Below are 19,241 nucleotides of genomic sequence, written 5' to 3'. Positions count from 1 at the left end.
TAAAGTGTAAAGGAATCTAATTATTTTTCTTTCTATCACATTATCCCTCTATTTAGCCTTATTCACACCACAGTGATAGACTAACGAACCATGTCCTCCGGGAAGGTCGCATTTTGGCACTTGCAAGTTTCTTTGAACTTTTTTTTTTTTTTGTCGCTACAGCTGTGAACCTTTAAACCTCCGGAGATCAGCTTCTGTATAAAACCACTTTGGCCAAATCACTTTCACACACTCTCCCTGCCGAAACCCTGAATGCCATCCGTCGCTGCTTGGACGCCTGGATATCCAACATGAACCTGGATGTGGTTACAGCTGAAATATTGTCTGAGTGGAAGTGCCATGAGAGCGCCTTTGGAGAAAACCAAGAGTCACCTCAGCCCACTTCACCTGAGTCACAGAGGGAGTCAGTGTGCTCTTCACCGGAGATGTGCTACTCCAGCCAGCATCGGGAGATCAAAGACTTCTCCTTCACCTTCACGAGCCGAGAAGTGACTGCACCACCGGCGCAAAGGCAAGGAAAGCCAAAGATGTCCACCAAAAGACGCATGAAGGCCAGCGAGCGGGAGAAGATGCGGATGAGGAGCCTCGCAGAGGCTTTGCACCAGCTTCGGGACTACCTGCCGCCGGACTACAGCAAAAGAGGGCAGCCCCTGACCAAGATACAGACGCTCAAATACACCATTGAATACATCAACAAGCTTGCAGACCTCCTGAGTCGCACGTAAAGGCACTGAAAATGGACCGTATTTGGACATTTCGTGAAGTTTCTTTATCCGTTTCTTTTAATACTTTCCTCTTGTTTTTTTTTAACAGTTATGATGTAAATATTGTTTACTTTACTTGCACTTGCCAGATATTTTCTGTATATGAGGCATACTTTTGTTGAAATGATGAACTCAGTGTTTATGTTGACAGAATTTGGAGAAGAGTCGTCGTACTTGATTCATACTTTTACCCTCCTGTTTGTTTATATATATATATATATATATATATATATATATAATTTTAGAATTTAAGAGAATTGGTAACGTTTTGCTGTGTGAATTTTGTGTTTTTCTCAAATACTAAAACAGGTCGATTTGTATACTGCTAAATGTTCTGCATTCATCGGCTGTTTTAATCCAAATGAGTTCTACAGTCATGCTTTTCCCCTCAATCTTCAATAAACGTGTGTAATGTGTTGAACGTGTGGCCCGTTTAATTACTGAACAGTTTTCAAGGCTGGAGACCATTGGAAGCACGTTAGCCGAGTCAACCAATCAGAATCCCAGAAAGCGAACCTTGGCCTAAATGACGGTACCAATGAACCAATCAAGTTTAAACATTTATTCCTGGTGGGCGTGACTTTGAAAGCGAGCGTCTCTTCACAAAGAAATCCCAACCTGGGATGTCTGTTTAAGCCGCCATTTCAAAGCCCATCGAAGGTACGAGAGTTGCTAAAAATTTTGTATATATCTATATTTTTTATTTTTCTATTTTTTTTTTCATTTTTTTAAGAATCACAAAAACCGTATCGTTTTTTAATCTACCTCACCGGCGTCACCGATTTGAAGTAAGTCATTCCAGAAGCGTCAAAAAAATCTACAGAAACGCCCCTTTCTTGGATGACTAACGTTTAGCTTAATCACACGCTTGTCACTGAAGTTTATTCTGTTTACATTTTCAATTAGGAAAATATCATTAAATGTGTCTTTGAAATTTGTTTATATTAGACTGTTCTTTAAAAAATTTGCAATATAGCGTAATTCTGTCATACCTGCCCTGGAAGTTCCAGGAATTAGACGGGGCCCTCTATGGCTTTACGTGTATATTTTAGCCGGCTGGGCTCACTATTTGCTACTATTCATGAGGGGTATTAAGAAGTATTAGAGGCTCGAACTGTATTTGTCGCACAGGTCGTCCCCAACCCCCTCAGCCGCTGCTGCTAGCTTGATATTTAAAAGCTCACACAACCTCAGCTGCCTCCTAGGATCGGGATAAAATTGTTTCCATGACGCTCGACGTGCCTTTGGCTTTGCAGGCTTTCTGGCTTCAAAATATCACTGTAAAATGTACGTATGAACGAGTGTGCTTCATGCCATTTTCATGGCCATTAAACATTTTAAGTGTGTGGCTCAGCCATTGGAACTGTTACATACAAATCTCTCTATATAATAAATCATAAGCAGAACAGTGTACTTTCCGTCTACATCCTGGCTTAAATGGATATTTAGGTGGGTGTAGAATGAGCGACTCATCCCTCATTATTGTAAAATGAGGATAATAAACTAATGGAAATAACTCTCGGGAGATTTAGGTGTAGACTTTATTAGGCATAAAAATATTCAGTGATCAAATTTATTGCATTGACTAAAAGTGGGTGTGACAAGTGGGTGTGTATGACATGATTTAATTTTTAAGAGAGCTGAAGAGGTGCCACATGAGTATTTAATCAGCCTGTTAATAAAACGCAATTACACAAACTTGCCAGGCAATTACACACAGACTCAAAACTGGAACAGAGCAATCCAAAGGAAGGATAGACGAGTAAATCCTGCTTGTATTTGTGCTGATTCAGCAGCACACAAACACGAGGAAAGTGGAGAGTAATCATTTAAAAGTGAAACAGAATACCAGGGAGACTGACTGCGTTATATCACTTCATATATACAGTTATCTTCTAGTGCTTTATTGTTCTGTTTTATTAGTTTTGAAGAAATAAATTGATTAAAGGCATTTCCTGTGTAATTTATGCAGACAACATACAAATTAGTGCAAAAAAAATCACCAGAATGCAGAAAATTAAGTGCCTCTCAGTATATTAGAATACAAATCAAAAACATTGCAGTGCAGTTTCCAGCATTACATAACAAACACTTAAAAAAATAGTATGTTTGAACGCAGCTCTTCTGTTCGTGATGGTGTTCATTGTCTATATCTATATCATTATGTTTTGTACTTGTGAAAAATCACAGGTACAAGTATGAATCTAGTACTTATTACTGCTGATCTTCTGCACATAACTATTGACTTGGGATTGTTTCAGATGGACACGGACACAGAAGAGAGAGTCACAGAAACTTCCATGGATGACTCAGAGAAACATGTAATCCAACTCAAATCCAGGTCTGTCCTGCTGTCTGTTACAGTCTCCTGTTTCATTTGTCTACACATGCCGGTTGTTCGAGTTTAGGTCTTTTTCTTCTGCTTCATCTTTCAGATATGTCTATAGGAAACTGTCATGGCAAGGTCATATGCTATTAATAGTTTACTGTTTTGTCCTATAGTGGCAGCAACTGAGAGAGGTCATACTGTGTCACAGATATAATCTGTAAAAGCTTAACTTTTTTTTAGCCTGGTGTTAAATGATTGTTATAGATTTCACATTAAATCTTCAACGTGGACTCTGTTGTAAATTTTAATGGATGCCTACATGTTTTTCTTGTTCTTTGATCTCCAGCAGATTTTTAATTTAACCACAGCAAGTCACAGTAATTAATGTAGTAGTTTTCTACTAATACTTAATCAGGTCCTGCAGATTTTCTTTATAATGATTTAAAGATGCATCTCTTCACATCCATATCTATTTATGTAGTCTAAATGCCTTACTATTTGACAACATGACAATTCCTGTGGTTTTATGCAAGATTAGATATAAAAAAATTAAAGTGCGTCAGTGTTTTTTTTTTGTTTTTTTTTTTATTTATTACAGCTTAACAAGACTGAACCTGAACTAGAAGGACAGTGTCAGTTTTCCCTTTGTTATCTTCCTTCAGGGGTCATGGGGCCAAAGGCCGTGGGCGAGGGGGACGTATGAGTAGAGGTGGCATGCGTGGTGGGCGGGGCATGATGAAAGGCTTTGGGCCACCAGGACCTGGAAGGGGTCGAGTAAAGGATGGAGCCATGAATGGATTTGGGCCCATGAGGTACTTTTATTGATGTCTGACACACGCACAGTGTTGATATTCTGTAATATGTAAGTTTTATAACTTGGTTAGTTTCTAAACACATATTTTCAGTTGGTAAACATAAAAAGGAAATGCTTATAGACAGCCACTGCTGAGTATTTCTGTATTTAGATGCATTTTAAATACTTAACTTTTGATCCATTACATGTGTCAATTTAGATAAATTATGCTGCGCCTTCTTCCCTTGCAGAGGAATGGGGAGGATGCGTCCTTACCCTGACCTTAGAGGTCCTCGAGGTAGGGCTGGACCCATGGGCATGGGCCCTCCTCTTCCCCCTCCCCCACCTCCTCCTATGCACCTCAGAGGACCCTTTCCACCCATGCCCAGGTAAACGCCTCATTCAGGCGCATAACATGCACAGACACTCACAAAACGCATAGTTAGAGCTGACCTGTCACTTTCAAATGTCTTATTCCTTACTGCCTGAAAATGTTCTTCCTCTACAGGCATGGACCCCCTCCACCCCCTCCTCCAGGTCATCCTGGTTTCAGAGGGCGTCCGCCACACCCTCGAGGCCGTGGCATGCCACCCCCTGGACCTCCGCGCCCCTTCCGTCCGCGAGGCCCACGAGGGTAAGCGGTGTTTTAATATTCATATCATGTTTAAGCTTAAAATGTCACAAATCTCTGTGCTTTGTGTGCACGGTAACCAGATTGTTAAATTTAGTGAATCTGAGAGTTTTTCTTTGAGATCTGAGATGCAGCAAAAGCACAGAGGTTTGTGACACTAATGCACAGTCTTTTCTGTCCCTTTCTCTTCAGCCTGCTTATAGTTAAATTCTTTAATCTTCTCTTCAATTTTTTGATAGCTCTGTGTCAAAAAGAAGCAGTTTTGCTTTAACAGTTTCCTACTGTAGCAAATGTAAAGTGAAGTTATTTCTTTAAGCTAAACTCTTAAATAGTGCATGAAACATGAAGCTGTATTTTGCAAGTTCAAAGGTGCAGAGCAGAGGGGATCTCAGTTCCCCTGCCTTAAACTAGAGTCGTTCAGATGGCTGCTCTTATCAGAGTGTGCCCCCTATTGGCCAAAGCCAAGAATCCAATGTGTGATTTTATCCTTTTACACAGCTACCACAATGGACCGGTCTCTCCTCCGCCTCACCCCCCACCTGGCAGAGGCCAGAGGTGGCCAGGCCCCCCTGGTGGCCGACGCTTTTAATACAGCCTGCTCTAAAAACTATAACTAAGCAGCTGTTAATGTAGAAGGGGCCCTGTAGTCGTGCAGTGAATAAAATGCCCCAGAATGATGTGTTTATAAAAAAAATAAAATAAAAGTCTGAGTTATCTTTTGAGTATCTTAAGAAATACTCTGTGCCGACATGTTTGGTTGTTGGTATTGTCCACTGGCAAAGAGAAAAATGTGAAAATGACTAAAGGGCAACTGAGGACAAATTAAAAACGATTTATAACCGAATAATGTAAAGGGATTCCCAAGTTCTGTTACCTATAAATACTGTTCGTATTTTAATAGAAGTTGTTAAAACGAGTTTGTTCTCCAAAATTAAATGTTCTGTGTTTCTTGTTACAGTCGCCCTGTGAGCCTTTTTCCTGACCCCTAATGAATAAAGGTTAACAAATGGGGTGACACTGTATTTCTGAAGGTGGGGGTAGAGGGGAAATTTTTAAAAGGGAGGGGAAGGAGTGCACAGCAGCCCTCAAACCCTACTGTTTATTAGTTTGGTCCACCTTGGACCTCCCTAATCGTTCCTCATGCTACATGGATATAGTTATGTATTCATAACCTCACTAAACAGTGCACTAATTATTGTTTGACACGTTTTACAAGTCTTTATCCAGCTTGTCGAGTATTAATGAGTATTTAATTTCATATTATATATCTTTTAATGTGCAGGTATTTTAAGTTATGAGTATTGCTGTTTGGAACATTCATGTTTGTCTCCAGCAATCGATTGTGTGATGACAAAAAGGCATTATAAATGAATATAGTATATAAATATACACACACATATATACCAGGTTTCTTAATTAGAGCAAATTCCATTCATATTTGCTCCAGTTAATGATAAGAAGTTACTCTTTACTGTGTGTTTTTTAAGTGTTACTATTTTATATTCATTGTAATTAACATAACTTGTGAAACTGTGAATGTGTTTTGAGAACCGTCAAGAGATAGACGTGAAAGAACAAAAATAATAAAACAACAAAAAAATAAACTCAACTTCTTCTTTTTTTATTTGTTCACAAACAAGTCTGAGAGTTGTTATTACCGACTACAACGTCTCTGTGAAACAGAATGAACTGCATTGTAAGTGTGAGCTTACATTTATTTATGTGATACTTTAAAGTGAACATTTGATTCGTGTAATTAATAGTTTTGCTTTAGTTTAGTTTTTACTATCTGGAGGACCAGGAAATCTTGATGTTCACTTTAGATCTCACTGAATTCTGTAGACTGAGGGCTTCAATTAATTTATGGCTAAACTATGAATTGTACTTATAGTAAAGGTTTACGGCCTTGTAGCTACCAGTGTAAAATTGATTGGAGGACACGGAGCTGCTCCACATACAAGACATCTCTCAGTTTAAAATGAGTGGTAGCATGTCTAAAAGGAGGACATCATCTGAACAGACACTCTGATATGACCAAGAATTATAACTTATTTATTCTGTTTCTAAAAGATGCTAACCCCGTTTCAAAGGGGACAGCTGGCTCAGAAAACCGCACTATTCTAAATTCTGACTTTGTTTTGTTTTTTTCAGTCAAATCTATTTATCTTATCTCCTGTACTCTTGTATAATTTCAAATCTAATTAATTGCTTGCATGCATGAAATAGTTCCACCTTTTTATATTTAATAAAAATAATAATAACAATAGATGTGGGTTTACAATGTGCACACATTTGCTCAAATTGGGGTATAATGACTTAAGAGGGTCTTCGGTTTTACAGTTTATTCGTAGTGTTGTGATTAAGGCCAGCTGAATTTTTAAAGCTAAAAGCAAAGGTGCAACCATCTGAAGAAAATAATTTTTACTAGATAAACGAGGACTTTATTCTGTGAACCACACGTTGCTTGAATATAGGTACACGTGCAAGGAGAGGTGATAAGTAAATAGCCACAGCCAGGTGTTGCATCCTGCCCCCTTTCTCTTCCTGTCTTTTTCCATTTCTTCAACACTTTTGACTACATTTTGCTACATCACCCTCTGCAGTCCCAGTTTCTCCCTTTAGTTGATTATAACAGACTGACTGTTGTTGTCTCCTGAAGGGGGGGGCACACAGTACAGTTAACCTCCCGGGCCCCAAGGAACCCAGGCCCTCCCTCACATCTCTCCCCTCCTTCACCAGTGGCATGACACCTGAGGTTCGGCACGTCACTTGAAAAGGTGAGCCTCCTCTTGTGTCTTAATCCCTAAACCCCTTCCTCTCCAAAACAAGGAGATTCTCTCTTTCAGGACCTCAAGGTGGAGTAACTTCAGAGTCATACTGGGGATTGGTGAGATTTTAGAGGATTTGTGGGTTTGGAGGTGCATCTGTACCATGATGGGGAAAATGGCATGCTTGATATATAGCGTGTAGTCTTCTACTCAGGAAATCAAGATGTTCCTACTTCTAGGCTAATGTGGATGGTGCTTTCTAGCTCACTTCCACACCTTATTGGACACATGAAGCCCCGGTTAGCTGTAACGGTAACATTCCTGCTGATATCACAGGTTAGACTATGTACTGAGAAGTGATGGAATGACCCACAGATTAACGATGCTTTGGTTCAGGAGGCCAGCAGACATTTTACACTCTTCAGTGTTCAGCATAACATTTTTTCCCCTGCTGGGTCACAGAGGAAGGCTGTCAGACTTTTTATCTTTTTGACCAACAAAAAGCCATTTTAGTTCATTTATAGTTGGAATATAATTTATAGAATTTATCAGTGGTTTATATTATAACAAATTTTAAAGTGGTAGAATTAAAGATCTATTTTTTATCTGCACACAGCACTTTAATTTAGCTTCTTGGTAATTTAGCTACAACAGATAATAAATTTATCAGACCACCTATCATTAAAAACAAAATACAATTTTTTTTTTAGAAATTTGTCAAAAACTTATTTCAAACTAAAAATATTATTTATATAACAGTGTTCATGTTTTTATACCCAAATTTCAGCCACATTTTCACACAGGATTTATAAGAAGTCAGAAATTATATAAATAATTTAATTAAACAAATTATAGTTCAGCATTTAAAATATGATTTTGATGACTATCCAGTAGAGAAACATAGAGATTTTGGTAACTATCAACACTGTTAATTTAGGACAGCTGTGGTGGTCCAAAAAACTTTAAGCACTGTTGTTGTGTAAACTGAACCAGTGGTTGTCTGTCTCTCCAGCTGGAGGATGCTACATTTACAGATTTACAGGACTTTCTCACCACTGTTGCATCATTTTCTAAGTCACTATCATCCACTGTTTACATTTAAGGGACTATATTTCAAGAAACATTCAGTGATTAGAGCCATTAGAAGCAGTATAAGCTACTGGCAATCATACTTAAGTATTTAGACTAATTCTTTTTTTTTTTTTAAACAGCATACAAAAATGGTTTCAGGAAAGTATAGATGCAATAGTTTGATTAGCTGAAATTCATCTAGGATTTGATAAAGCCTGTCTGAACCTACTTGCTAAATGATTGAGATTCCTGTGTGGCACGTGTGGCCAGGTTTTAACAGACAGGATAGATTTCAAAATGAAAAGGCCAACAAAACTAGCAAGCAAAAAAGATCCCTCCAGTGAACTTGAATTAGTTGACACTTAACTCCTCTACAGCATAAAGAAACGATTAAACACCTCCACTTTGTCCTTTTGAAGGTAACCATACGATGAATACGCGTGAAATAAAATGAGGTGCCAATCATCAGATTGACTACGCTGTATACGCTGTTTTGTGATTTGATGTATACTGTTTTAATCAATAAATGTACAAAGCGAAGGTCTCGTGTGTGCTGGTCTTGTATCTGCACGTATACATACAGTTCATCCCGATATCACTGCAGCTCGTCAAACGAAAACGTTTGACTTATTTGAAACATAGTCCCAGATAAACTACAACCTGAACTACAAAGAATGAGTTGTGTGCATATTCAGTTTATTTCACATAGCTTTGCAACAGAAAAGACAACATGCTTTAAAAAAAAGAAAACAATCGCAGGAAAACACATTTAATAGGCATCTGTTAGTCACAGGTGCTGGATTTACTGGCTGGGCTTGTCGTCTGTGGGAATTTCCTTCCACATCGGTTCAAGGATGTGATCAGGAACCTTCTCCATTGCAGTCTGTCAACATGAACAGAATAGAAGAGCGAGAACGTCATATGAAAGTTGCCCTTTCCCACACTGAATTGCACAGATAGGGAAGGACTGTCATATTCAGCTTTACTGGGAAACGTCCGAAGGAGTATTAGACCACATTAAGAAAAAAAATTTATCATTTTGAGAATAAAGCCAAAATTTTAAAAAGGCTAAATGGGCAGATTAGTTGTTTCAAGACAAACTGCACCAGCTGCTATACACTTTACAAAATACCTTGTAACAAGGTATTTTGTGTCCATCTTGTACAAAAAAACTAAATGATCAGCCGTCTTGTGATCCAACATGCGTACTTTTTATTGCACAATGGTGCAACCATCGATAACCTTCCATTTGTTCATTACCAGCCATTTCATTTTGGACAAATCCACTCTTCCAGGTGTGTGGTTTTCTGCCTGACCAGATGCAGTTTTCTGCAACATCTTTTCAACGTCCTTATCCTTAACATACTGAGCTAGAAGGGAAATCGTTTCCCACCTTGTTACTAAAACCGATTCTGAAGTATGAGTTCATCATCAAAAGAGGGTAAAGCACCCGTGGAAGTTGTAAACAACTGTAATCTACACATTTCAACTTCTCAAAATAGATTTGAATTTAATATCAAAATGATCACATGTATATTAGGGTTTTTCTTTTGTTAAGGGTTAACTTTTTTCAAGGGAGAATTCATTTCATGTTTAACTGAAAACATTGTGCATATTTTGTATCCTTTGTATCCAGTTTTGACTTCAACCAGTCCACACTATTCGTTTATAAACCTTTAACATTTAGTCAACTGAAATTGTCTCATGGCAAATAGATACTTGAGCTTCTCTTTACCATTTGTAAAGACCATAGATAGGGCTACTCAGTTTTCCCAGCTCAGATCATCAGCATCAGTTTCCTCTTAGCTGTATTCTGTGTTAGCTTCTTAGCTGCCAGGTGCACCTTTCTGTGGGGTTTGGTGTATACACTGGGGCTGTGATACTGCAGACACCAGCTACAACAGGGGACAGGCCAAATTTATTAACAACCTAAGTTAGGAGTGGGAAATTAATTTACCCAAGGGGCCACATTAGAATTGGGAATATCATGGAGGGCCACACTAATAAGCTTTGCAATGGAAAGCGTCTAGCCTGCAGGCACTGATATTGATGATACTGGTGCGCGAGTTTGAGTGTACATCGATCTCTGCAAAACCTCACCTTCGTCACCTCCATGGCTACACCTTCCGGAAGATTCCTCTGAATGTATTCAAGGTATACTTGTGCTGTACAGCCTGTTATATGATGCAGCTACGGAGACAAAAAATAAAAATAAACATATTAAACAAATTACCTTATAATGACATGCAATAACTGGCACAAACACAAAGCTCATTCATGTTATTGTGCAAAGGTTAGAAGTTTCCAGTAAAATGTAACTAGGTGAATAATACTGAACTCCTTTTAATGGCTTTTTGTGCATTTTTTTTCTTGTTTGATTTTAATTTTTTTTTTTTTTTAAATGAGAGCTTCTCACCTCGATGCACCGGTAGTGAGTTCTCATCTCATACTGGACCCTGTGTTTTTTGAAAATGTGTATTGACTTCAGGAGTGTTAACCTCTCAATGTCCTTCGGAGGTTCAAAACTGTGGTGGAGGAAGAAGATCCCAAAAAAGTCATGGCATTACAAGAAGATTTTAGACAGAACCTTTACTAGAGTTAGTGTGTGGCTGCTAAAACTCACACTTTTCCAAGACTGATGCCCAGTTCTTTAGCTGTCATGGTGGCAAAGAACTCATAGCTGTCCAACACAGCTCTGTCATGACCTTTAACCAAAACCACCAGTTTCTGGAACAGTGTGTCCGGCTCCTCTGTGACTGTGATCTGGACCAAGGGAGAGAAAAAAAAAAGCCTTAACACCACATACAATTCCAAGCGATGGCCTTTGAATATAAACCACTGTAGGTTTGTTGTATTTCACTACAGCACCAGCCTGATATAAGAATGATAATGATAACTTACTGCCGATTGTGCTGCTGACGTTAAAACTGTCGTGTGGAAAGAGGTGCTGGGAGTCAGAGGGAGGTGAAGCCTGCAGAGGAGATACAGAATAACTGCTTATACAATAAATGCGCTTAGGAAAAAGTGCACTTCAACTGCACAAGGTGCTTAATGCCTCTGGGCTTTTCTGGCTTAGCTTCATGGTGTTCCAATTCACTGCCTGAATATACTGCTAGTGTTGTTTTATTTTATTAAGGATTGTGAGTATACTGTACCTATAAGATGTCCTTTTCTTTACATTATTTACTTAATTTCCATGGAAAAATAAACACGTTGCATTCCAATACAGCCAAAAAAAAAGTGCTCCAAAAACACATGCTATTTATCTTTACTGACAGATCTTATCAAAAAAACAGTAAAAACTCTTTGTAAATCTCTTCATAATTTAATTTAAAACTGCTGCATCCATGCTTCGTGTGAAAATTCATGTGATTCACGTTAGCAATTATGGCTCAACTCATTTAAAAGATTGGGGGGGGGGTTGACTTACCGAGTTATATTACATTTCCTGTGACCCGAACAGACACTCAAACTTGCCGGTCCCTGAAAACAGAATCAAACTCTTTTTATTGAAATGTTCAAATGACTTTAATTTTGTTAACCTCGGTTGTGCAGCTGCCACGAATGGCCAAAATCTACGATTGGCTAACTAGCTACGGTAATTTTTCCAAACCTAGATACCTGCCATGTTAGTAAACTGTTAGAAAACGTTATCTAAAATGAAAAATAAGTTAGTTACCATACCAAATATGAGACACCACTCAATATCCTTGCCAAAGAGAATAATTCACGTCTGCGAACCATGAGAGACGCCATGTTTTTGAGAGAGCGGACAGAAGGTGAAATCATTTCCCTGTGCTGCCCCCTTGTCTCTTGGAGGATAAATGAGGTGAGCACTAACGAGCTAGTGATGAGTACCAAGTATCCAGTCTACAGTCCCATCTAAAACTTTCATGGTCAAAAAACTGAGAATTAAAGACTAAGATTGGATGTATTATATTCAAATATATTTTCATATTCACATTTACAAGTCATATGAATAACAATGTAGTCTGCACTTGACTATGGTGACATTATTTATGCATGCTTATGATGTTTCATCTACCTTGTAGCTTCCTGATTCTGTCACGGTGATTTTTGTCACAGGTGATTCTTCTCTTGATCATCACCACATCTTATTTGAAAAAGTTAGTCAGTAATGTATGATCTTTCTTTACAAGGTTCAACTGCAAAGACTGCCTGTTAACCTCTGGTCCTTGATTTAATTTAAATGCAGTATCTGCAAAGTCACTGGGCATTTTAACATCAGATTTATCTCTTATTCATACTTTTAAATACTTTTCTGCCTATAAACGGAATGAGCAAAAAACAAAAACAAAGAACCCAAAACCTAAACAATTACTTTGGCACATTTGTTTTCTTAATTTGTGATCATGTATAATATGTTGTTTTATTACACATTTATACACACCCACATTTGTATTTGACCTAAAATATGCTTCACATTATTGTGAAAAAACAATTTATGGAGGCATTTTATGGAGGAATTTATGCAGTTGCTGTATGCGTATACTTAATATACTTAATACAGGTATATTTAATGTAGATGCTTAGATGCATTCTTCTCCAAATTTGTGAGAACCTAGTTTTGAAAGGTAAACTGTTATTGGATTGACTGTTATTTGATTAAGGCGCTATTGATATGAACAATTTTAATTGGTCTAAATCACGTGCCTGTCACGTGACCCAGCAGTAGGGGCCCAGCAGTGTACAGTAGCAGGCTGCAGTCAGAGGAAGAAGCAGCGGTACGGATCCAAGGTAGGCACGCCACTGACCGCTGATGTTTCTGTGGCTTTGTTGGACACATGGTTTATATTGTTTAGCCACTTTGTCACTACACCGCCGAGGTGTGTGTTTTTTTTAACAGTTGTGTCCTAATATCAAATAACTATTGCCATAAATCGTTTGCTAATGTGCTAACCGTAGCCTGCTAGCGAGTGCCAGCGGCGGGTGGACGGAGCCAGCCTGGCGCTGATAGCTGACCGCTTAGCCGGTTAGCTGTCTCCGGTTGTTGTTCATGGAGAAGAAGAAAAAGAAGAATCGTGACAGACAGCGTTAGTTAGCCGCATACCCGAGCATCTCGGATGGATTAGCGTTACAGCCCAGCGCCAGACTCATGAAGGGAGGAAAGATTAATCCCGCGACTGGAATGTTTTGATGATCAGTGGAGACCACAGAGCTCTCGGTCTGGATCCAGGTTCTGGCTAGCTATTGCTAATAGGCAGGCAGCTTATGGTGATTGATGTTTTTGGCTAATTTTCCACCGTCTTACGGGCTTAAGCAGTGATTATTTGGTTGTCAATAACCATTGTATCTTTCTTATGTTATTTTTATGAATTGGCGTGGTTTAATGGCAGATGGCTTTTTCGAGAGGCACCTATTATCATGGCCACTGGTTTACGATTTAGTGATACTGGAAATGGTGGGGAAATCTCGGGATCTTGTAATCACCGCTGACTTAATCTTAATGTCGAGTATATTTCCAAACAGCCATTCTCATTCAGCTATTCTTTGTTGGGCTTGATTTTTATTGTCTCTGTATTAATAAATAACGTCCCTTTGTGCCTCTTCGGTCTGTCTTGTCTGTCTGACCTGCTCGGGTTCATTTTAAAGCTGTTATTCTTTTATTTGTTCTTACCTCTCTGTTACGGTCTTTGTTGTTTACCTTTCGTTTATTTTGTTTTTTAAACGTTTGGCCGCGAGAGGCCGCCTTACTACAGCTTTGTAGCCTAATTAAATGAAAGCTAAAATGATACCTGGCTCCTATAAATTATTAAGCGGGTAGTTAAATGCCCTTCCGCTGAACAGGATAGTCCTCAAAGTAAAATTGCTGCTCGAAGAGTAAAGGCAATTTTTAGCCGAGCGCATTAATATTTAAATTAACGGCAGTGGGCAGCAAGTGAGCGCTTTTCCACAGCTTGTGTTGTGACACAATTCTCTTGATTTCTTAACTACATTTTTATTTTATTTTTCGTGTTTTTCTATGTTATATATAAACGTCGTTTTGTATATTACCCAACAGTGCTCTATGGAATCCCCGAGGCCGGTTGAAAAGGCGGGCCGGCTGACGTAATGACGTTACCGGGAGAAGCGGCTCTCCTGTGGGCTGTCAGCTGATGGAGAGGAGTCCCTGCTTCTCCTCTCTCAGACACAAACTGGGATCAGATGAGGAGGATGTGGAGCACAGAAAGGAGACAATGATGATACTTGGAATGAATACCTGCCTGTTTTATAAGTTTACAAGATAAGGCGCGTTTTTGTTTTTTCTTTTTTGGGGGGTTGATGCTTGTTTTGCTCAACTGATAGGAGTCTCAACTTTACCTTGGTGGATATCTAAATATTTTTTTAGGCACTTTCATTTGGTGCCTTCTCTTCGAAACAGCACGTACTTGGTAGCATCACATCAAAAATGACCTGAGTGCCTTTTTTTGTGTGTGTGCCACCTCATTTGGCTACATAACATCATTAATCCAGCAATGCTAAAATCCACCTGTTTTTTGACCTCACCTGTGCTTTCTGGGGAAGTTTTTATTGATCGCCTTTAGTCACTATTCCAGATCCCCAAGTAAAAGCACCAGTACTATGCACCGTTGTCGCTGTCTCATTTCTGACACGGAACTGGTAACCTCAAAGGAGGAGACGTGCTGATAACAGTAGTTGTCCTCTCCGAAGAACCTCCCTAAGGGTACTTTTTATTCTGGGAGTGTAGAGAGCTGCAGGTATGTTCGCTGCTGTGGAGCATGGCCCGGTCCTGTCCAGTGACTCCAACATCTTATGTCTGTCCTGGAAGGGCAGGGTGCCCAAGAGTGAGAAGGAGAAGCCGGTATGCAGAAAGCGTTACTATGAAGAGGGCTGGCTTGCCACCGGGAACAGCCGAGGAGTGGTTGGGGTTACGTTTACATCCAGCCACTGCAGACGGGACCGGCCCACCCCACAGAGAGTAAACTTTAACCTCAGAGGGCATAATAGTGAGGTAAGAGGTTCAAGTACAATTGTTTTTGAATAGGACTGTTAAGATGTCTATGTTAATGCTTCATCAAACAGTCTTTGAAGCTCTTAAAGGCCGCAGTCGTGTTTTGGAAGCTGTTTTAAAATGTCTTATAATCAAAAATGTATCTCAGGAATATTTAATTAGTAAATCTTCTATTTATTTATTTTTCCCACAACTTCAAGCTACTCTGATATTTCTTCCTCTTCAGTTATACTTAATAAAGCAAATTTTCAAAATCATTATTTTTACGTGTTTAAAGCAGTATTTGAGAAGTTTCAGTAAAAGTAGACTAGTTGATCCCCTTAGAAAAGGCTGCTTAGTCCAACTTATTTTAGCTCGTGAGCCACATACAGTTATATTTGTGGGTTGTATGGAGCTCAAGTGGGTCGAACCAGTAAAATCACTACATTTAAAAACAAACAAACAAAAAAAAACACCTCTTCACATTGTGGGAGGCTGAGGGTTTTGTGTTTTCCTGCGGTGGTTGATATTCATTAACCGTAAGTTGCCAGTTAGATCAACTTTTTGGTTGCAGTCAAGATATGTATACAAGATATGCATGCTCTTCCTAGTCAATACATTCTGTTACTCCAGACAGGCTTTATTCCTATCCCTCAGTCTAGTAATAACCCTCAAAGATTCCCACAAATAATGCATTGAGGCAATTTAGTTGAACCAAAAAGACTGGATGACTGTCTGAGTCAAATGTCCCAGCAATATTAAATACTAATAAGGATTTTTTTTTCTCACACACACAGGACAAGTGGAGATTGAACACAGGTTGCGTTTTCTATTTAGTGGGTTTAGCTGTTGGTTAGATGGAGTGAGGTGCAGTGTCAGCACTCTCCGAGGCAGCTGAGGGGAGAGTGGATGAATCCCTACACGGTGTGACTGAAGCACAGCAGTAATTCCATTTAACTCTGACCACTTAAACATTCAGCTGTTACCCATATAGTCTAATCTAAAATCTAATCTTATCTAAATAATAAGAAAAATATTTACACCAGATGGTTTTGATATTTCTGATAATCTCATTTGATGTCTGCATCTTCCTTTTCTACACTCACGGAGTTTGGCACTGCACTATTCATTTGTGCCCACAATTTATTTCACACTTGACTCTCAGATTGCTTGCTTTTAGGATGTACATGTTTTTATTATTATTATTATTTATTTATTTATTTTTTGATCAAGATTTGCACATTTTTACTCTTTGACCTCATTCCAGCGCTAGTAATGAGTAGTAAAGGTCTTCTCCAGTTCCACTCTTGCTTTGATATAAAGCAGTAAATAAATGCTTTGGGCGATGTGGAATCCATCACTCACGCACTCTATGCATAATTTGGGGTTTCTGACAGTGGTGGAAATTACGCTGCCTAATGAATTCTGTCAAGTTGTGACAGATCGGTTCACTCACTTGGGTCATTTCTCATCTCAGTTGTGATGAAGAGAGGGAAGATTGCAATACATATTATAATACAAAAGAAATGACCCCCAGGAGCACGCTACATACGCTGTACTTGCTTTTTTTTTACTTTGCATTCCTTGCACCACTTGACTTTTTTAAAAAAAAATTTACTGTCTTTCAAATTAAACTTGCAGCATTGCATTTACATATGTATTAATGTGTATTTATTTATTATCACCTTTTATTTATAGAGGTTCATTCTTGTCAGTGCATTTGCCATAACCCTTCGTCTATAAAAGCTGCTCTTTCAGCATCAAATGCCGTTAGTCCCCTGACAGTCCTGTCCTTTAAACGTCAGCTTTGTCATTGAGAACTTGCCATTGCTGGGGATGAGTGTCCTTTCATACAAATTGGCTCAAGTCATGTTAAGAAAAGCACACGGACACAGAAATGGAATATGAACTCATCCTATAGAAGTTTAGTCCTGCCAAGATCAATACTCATGTCAGCATCTTTAAATTTGGCCATTATTCCTGTTGATGTATAGACCTCAGTGTTCAGTGATCTTCTTAATGTAAGTGAGCGTCTGAATGGATGTGTGTTTTGGACTTGTCCCAATATGGGCATTGTAGTAAAGTAAAAGCCGGATCTTAAGCTGTCAGACATCAGATAAGAAGAGGGCACGTGGATAATGGACTGTAGTGTGTGGCAGTGCCCGTGCCTGGGGTACCCTTGGATTACACCTGAGTTTACCTATAGTACAGACCTTGGCACTGCAAGCTACTTGAATTAAAAGCATCTTCTGATGTGGAGAAGCTCCCCTATTGTTTTGCTGTAGCACTTTTCACTTAAGTCTGTTGTGATTTTTCAGGTACTGAAAAGGTTTCCTGGGTCCTGTAATAATCCCAGTAAACATATGTCCTCCTCCACCTGCTTCATTCCCTTCCAACCAGCTTGAGAGATAATTTGTTGTAACTCACAGCCACCTTTTCACAGAGGCATATTGTGGTAGGACTCGACTTATGCGGTCAAAGAAGTGCAGGAGACTGATGCTGTCCAGTGTAGCAAGTGATTTATTCACCATTTCGTGACCCAAACAATATTTACAAAGAAACAAATAAGAAACTCAACTCTATAATTAACTCAGTTCAAATAAACATAACTGAACTTAAATCAACGGAAATTAAGGTCAAACTGCACACAGCTACACTGACCCGAACCTTTCCTGAAACACCTGAGTCCTTCTGCTTAAATAGTCCACTTAATCAAACAATTTCTCCTCTGGACTATTCCACTCAGTAGGTAGATACGATGAACATGATTATATTCAAGTCTCTACTACTCCTCTTTACTGGCAACATGAACTCTGGTGTAATCAATACATATTATAACAATAAATCTACTTCTTCATAAACCCTCTAAAATCAACTTTATTAAATTATACGAGTTCTTCCCCTTCTGCACTTGGTCTCTTCCTGTGACCTTAGATGAACCCAGAAACTATAAAGCAGGAAGTAAAACTACATTTCCTCCTTTTGTTTCTGGAAGACAGGTAGGTAAGGTAAGTTCTAAACAATACAAATTAACAGTTGAAATAAATAACATGTTAACTTAACAAACTTGTAGGAATTGATTTAAACCAAGATGTTATATTATATGATCTGCAAAAGTGCAAAACATAAACAAACCCGGGATAGTAGATGTTTGCCTATTGCAGATTACATGTGAAATATGGTTAAATCAAAACAAGAATGTTAACTAAGAATATGGACAAATGGTTTTCTCACCCACTTTGTCACACATACCAATTTGTTTTCTGTTGAGCCATTTTTTATGATGCTTGGTTGCTTAGTAAAAATGCTAAGAACCATATGTGACTGTTTAGACAGCTTACAAAAGTCCAGCTTGAACATTTCAGCAGGGGTTATTAAGCATTTTGTTCCCAAGTCACATCTGTATTCATATCTGTGGAAAATGGCTTCCGTGCAATCATTCTAGGCACTTTGATAACACATTTGCAGCATCTGAAGCTTGCAAGGATCCTACTTTAAAAAACAAAACAAATCAATTAATGTATTTTTTGGTTTGCAGTAAGCTTCATCAGCATATAGGTTCCCTCCATCACTTTATTGGACACAAATTCCAACCAGCTTTCTTCCTGCTTTCTGCCTTGGAGTCGTGTTTGGTTTCGAAGTGCCCCTTTAGTTTGTTTGGCTCCACGTTAACATGGCAGATAATGCACTTGCTTAGAGGGCTGTTGACAAGATCCCCTTTTTCATATTTAAGAAAAAACCCTGACTTCCAGTACATGACAACTGACTTGCCACCATTTAGAAGTTTAGACTGGTTTCAACTGGTTTTCACGCTTCATTATCCTCACACTTATCATTATTTTATTTTATTTTTTTCAAAAGTGGTGGATTTGTACTCTGTTTTGATTATAACAGCAAAAGCCTAGATTGATTTAAACCCATTCAAAGATGAAA

The 19,241-nt window shown here is 38.8% G+C and overlaps 4 protein-coding genes across 9 annotated transcripts in view; 3 read left to right on the top strand and 1 right to left on the bottom strand.

The window, feature by feature from the left end:
• Positions 1–284: 284 nt before the first annotated feature.
• On the top strand, positions 285–1,493 carry msgn1 (mesogenin 1). The gene has a single exon (XM_085134183.1). It carries the CDS (start codon positions 291–293, stop codon positions 723–725), a length of 435 nt encoding a protein of 144 aa, XP_084990309.1. The 5' UTR covers positions 285–290; the 3' UTR covers positions 726–1,493.
• Positions 1,323–9,109, top strand: LOC146501700 (uncharacterized). Of its 4 annotated transcripts, XM_085134177.1 has the most exons (7): positions 1,391–1,552; positions 1,896–2,051; positions 3,026–3,105; positions 3,756–3,905; positions 4,138–4,275; positions 4,395–4,520; positions 5,016–9,109. In XM_085134177.1, the coding sequence occupies exons 3-7, from the start codon at positions 3,026–3,028 to the stop codon at positions 5,104–5,106; spliced, it is 585 nt and encodes a 194-aa protein (XP_084990303.1). In that variant the 5' UTR covers positions 1,391–1,552; positions 1,896–2,051; the 3' UTR covers positions 5,107–9,109. The 4 variants fall into 4 exon arrangements, with proteins under 4 accessions (XP_084990304.1, XP_084990303.1, XP_084990302.1 ...); XM_085134178.1 differs by lacking the exon at positions 1,896–2,051 and having other exon boundaries at positions 1,323–1,424; XM_085134176.1 differs by lacking the exon at positions 1,896–2,051 and having other exon boundaries at positions 1,392–1,552.
• On the bottom strand, positions 6,650–12,169 carry mrps10 (mitochondrial ribosomal protein S10). Its single transcript, XM_085134175.1, has 7 exons — positions 12,041–12,169; positions 11,787–11,839; positions 11,258–11,327; positions 10,980–11,119; positions 10,773–10,881; positions 10,457–10,546; positions 6,650–9,239 (listed from the first exon to the last, which is right to left on the bottom strand). The coding sequence occupies exons 1-7, from the start codon at positions 12,143–12,145 to the stop codon at positions 9,159–9,161; spliced, it is 648 nt and encodes a 215-aa protein (XP_084990301.1). The 5' UTR covers positions 12,146–12,169; the 3' UTR covers positions 6,650–9,158.
• A 744-nt stretch (positions 12,170–12,913) lies between these two features.
• Positions 12,914–19,241, top strand: part of tulp4a (TUB like protein 4a) — a 29,893-nt gene continuing 23,565 nt past the window's right edge. The window contains exons 1-2 of one of the 3 annotated variants that reach the window (XM_085134144.1): positions 12,914–13,114; positions 14,379–15,329. In XM_085134144.1, coding sequence (XP_084990270.1) covers positions 15,078–15,329 — 252 coding nt within the window. In that variant the 5' untranslated portion in view covers positions 12,914–13,114; positions 14,379–15,077. The other 2 variants (XM_085134146.1, XM_085134145.1) reach the window with 2 other exon arrangements.

The sequence above is a fragment of the Neolamprologus multifasciatus genome, chromosome 15 (assembly GCF_963576455.1).
Source record: "Neolamprologus multifasciatus chromosome 15, fNeoMul1.2, whole genome shotgun sequence".
Classification (NCBI taxonomy): domain Eukaryota; kingdom Metazoa; phylum Chordata; class Actinopteri; order Cichliformes; family Cichlidae; genus Neolamprologus; species Neolamprologus multifasciatus.
Note: the sequence above shows the minus strand (reverse complement) of the source record. Positions and strands in the feature narration are given on the sequence as shown.

Bases quoted from the DNA above. Each gene is read 5' to 3' on its own strand.
- msgn1 (XM_085134183.1), top strand. From the start codon at position 291: ATGAACCTGGATGTGGTTACAGCTGAAATATTGTCTGAGTGGAAGTGC.
- LOC146501700 (XM_085134178.1), top strand. From the start codon at position 3,026: ATGGACACGGACACAGAAGAGAGAGTCACAGAAACTTCCATGGATGAC. The intron at 3,906-4,137 runs GTACTTTTATTG...CTTCCCTTGCAG, and splicing joins AATGGATTTGGGCCCATGAG to AGGAATGGGGAGGATGCGTC. The intron at 4,521-5,015 runs GTAAGCGGTGTT...CCTTTTACACAG, and splicing joins CGTCCGCGAGGCCCACGAGG to CTACCACAATGGACCGGTCT.
- mrps10 (XM_085134175.1), bottom strand. From the start codon at position 12,145: ATGATTTCACCTTCTGTCCGCTCTCTCAAAAACATGGCGTCTCTCATG. The intron at 10,547-10,772 runs GTGAGAAGCTCT...TTGTCTCCGTAG, and splicing joins CTCACTACCGGTGCATCGAG to CTGCATCATATAACAGGCTG. The intron at 9,240-10,456 runs GTGAGGTTTTGC...TCATGTTGACAG, and splicing joins TAGCCATGGAGGTGACGAAG to ACTGCAATGGAGAAGGTTCC.